At 42.6% G+C, this 2,793-nt stretch overlaps 1 protein-coding gene across 1 annotated transcript in view; it reads right to left on the bottom strand.

The window, feature by feature from the left end:
* Nucleotides 1-2,793, bottom strand: part of LOC101852962 (astacin-like metalloendopeptidase) — an 11,440-nt gene that overhangs the window by 5,918 nt on the left and 2,729 nt on the right. Inside the window, exons 2-3 of the mRNA XM_035972589.1 lie at nt 1,634-1,653; nt 78-308 (exon numbers count right to left, since the gene is read on the bottom strand). Of these exons, the coding sequence (XP_035828482.1) occupies nt 78-308; nt 1,634-1,653 (251 nt within the window). The remainder of the gene's footprint in view (nt 1-77; nt 309-1,633; nt 1,654-2,793) is intronic.

The raw sequence follows: 2,793 nt of genomic DNA, 5'->3' as shown, positions 1-2,793 counted from the left end.
GAGGGGGGAGAGATCGGAAGAGGGGGGGGGGCGAGGAACAGAAGTTGGGGGAAGGGGGAAATACAACATACACTCACCTATTGGACACCCATAATATTTCTGGATTCTTGTGACGTCAGCGTCTGACAGGTACAGTCGCTGGCCCATCTCCACTCCAACAGCTTTCCCCGGTTTCGGTGCTAGGGTCAGTTTGGATGTGTCTTTGGCGTGCAGGTAGGGTCCGTAGTGCATGATGGAGTCAAAGTCGTAGGCGATGCCTTGGGTGGTGGCTTCCGAGGTCGTCTTCTTTACGAAATTTTTTTCTTTGCCTGGACATCACAGTTATTTTTAGTTTTGGTAGAGGTTTTACGGCGCTCGCAACTGCATAAGGTCATATGAGCGCCAGATTACACTATGGGTGGTTGGCGGGTGCTGTGGTGTATTTTGCTCAGGTTCTTTCCTATCAAACATGATCCATCGTCCTTATCTCTCCTCTTTCTTCTATGTTGTATGTTACCCTCTGGTAATAGCTCTAATCTTCGGTACATACATGACCTAATTGTGTTACAAATACTGTAGCACTCTTAATAAAAACAAAACAAAGACTGAACTGCGAGCCAGTTGGGGGGGGGGGTATAGATTTATAAACATCTGGACTACTAACAAGAGCTTAACTTTTCAGCTAGGAAGCAGCCCACCATGAGCCACGAAATTTTTGGCGTATGGGGGGCGGGGAGTGGGTTGTAAGGTTTCTCTACTCTAGACTAAAGACTTAGTCTGACGTAAGGGAGCTTTCTCTTATAATTTACTCTCCCTTGTTCTATAAACTTACCTACAAAATGAATACAATGTACATCCAACGAACACACACACCCACACATACACACACACTCACACGCACATACACACTTACAAACACACACATACACACACACACATACACACATATGTATATACATGAGTAACGAAATCGCAAGGGAGCCAGAAGAAAAATTAATTCCATCTTAGACATTTTCTGTCTTATGAGAATTAGGGGAATTTAATGGGGTGGAAAAAAAGGGGGGGGGGGTCAAGGGCCCAGCTGGTGGGATAAAGGGTCGCTTGTCCGATCGGCAAGCAGTGTTCAAAACTTCACACATCTAAATGATAATGGCATGCGTCAGTCCTACTCGTCCCATCCATTGCCACCAGTGCTTGCATTTCATAGGACCACTGTTTGACATATCAAAATCAGAAACGTTTGAACATTTGCCATCTCCTTTGCTTCCACCCTTAGCTCCACCCATCGGTGTAATAAGCATAGTCAACCAATGACATCTCTCCTGTGCAAGTAACAAGGATTCGAAGAACTATTTTTTCGGCTGGCTGTACGATTAGCTAGGCAGGCATTGGTCAAACTAATTTCACACCTATGGCCCCTGGCTACCCATGAGAGTTTCCGTGATGAGCACCACTCGAGAACTTTCACAGGCACTGGTGAGATTTCATACCCACCACCACGCTAAGGGCTCATAATACGGATGGGTAACATTGAGACATGCTGATACCAAGGCTGATACACGTCTCGGGTAACATCTGTAGTTCAAGTTCGCTAAGGGCAACATCGAGACGAGCTTGTTTGACATGAGCTCGTCTCGAGTAGCATTATATATACCTCCAAGGCTATAACAGCACCTGGACAGGGATCAACACGGATGATTGGTGCCTCTTTACAATATATTATATAAATTGTTGATGATGATGATGGGCATCTACCGAGAACGTTTCAGCATCTTCCCCAAATTGCACCTCTACAGACGGTGTACACCCCTGCCCTTCATCGCCTGGCGACATGGCGTGAAGTTTAGAGCCGACAGAACCAAACTTGATGGTTTTACTTCTATCGAGGGCTGAGTGGGCAAAGCATTTTCCTTCCTAGACAGGTAAAAAAAAAACCCAGCAACCGAAGTGCAAAAACTTCTCAATCCGTTTTCGCGTCAGACAGGTTTCCGTTACTTAGGCCTATAAAATAGGATTTTATGAAAGGGTGAAAAGGGAAAATTCCGTTATGACCGGTTTCCGTTCAAACAGGTTCGACTGTATAATATTACAGGATGGAGCTAAAATCGACCACTTAAAAAAACGGCCGATTCTACTCGCGATCTTGAAAAACAAACGCGTTAAATTTATAAGTTAAATTCGGTTGTATTGTGCAAAAGTTATAGCTTTTGTCTTTCCATGGAAGAAAATCTCGCTGGTCGCGACTCAGTTCGATTGAATCCGATTGGCAGTGGGCACTGGCTATAATCGTTACACCACAGACGCAATACTAGACATTTCGGTTTTTAAATTAGTAAGATGAATAGGCCTATTCGGAAATATTTTCTTTTGGTCCGAACCATGCGTTCTTTACGTAAAGTACGCTAAGGTCAGAACACAACGTTTTATGTTACTGCTGTATTGTATTGTAAAGCGATCAGAGCTTGTTGAGCGCAAAATAGATGTCATTTATTATTATTTTAGATTATTATTATTATTATTATTATTATTATTATTATTATTATTATTATTATTATTATTATTATTATAATTATTATTTATAGACAGTTACTTTAGCTTTTACCAGAACACAGAGCTTGTAACTTTACCTTTTACTAGAGTACAGACGCTTACTTTTCTGGGTTTTAAAAAAACCCAGAATCCAGACTGTTACCATGTGGGTGGTTGGCAGGTACTCTGGTGTGGTATACTCCTTCTTTCCTATCAAACCTAGGCGGTCATGGTATCAAACGTATATCGTCCTTATTTCTCCTCCTTTTTATGTGTGTGTGTGTG

This window comes from Aplysia californica, unplaced genomic scaffold, assembly GCF_000002075.1.
Source record: "Aplysia californica isolate F4 #8 unplaced genomic scaffold, AplCal3.0 scaffold00753, whole genome shotgun sequence".
Taxonomy (NCBI): Eukaryota; Metazoa; Mollusca; class Gastropoda; order Aplysiida; family Aplysiidae; genus Aplysia; species Aplysia californica.
Note: the sequence above shows the minus strand (reverse complement) of the source record. Positions and strands in the feature narration are given on the sequence as shown.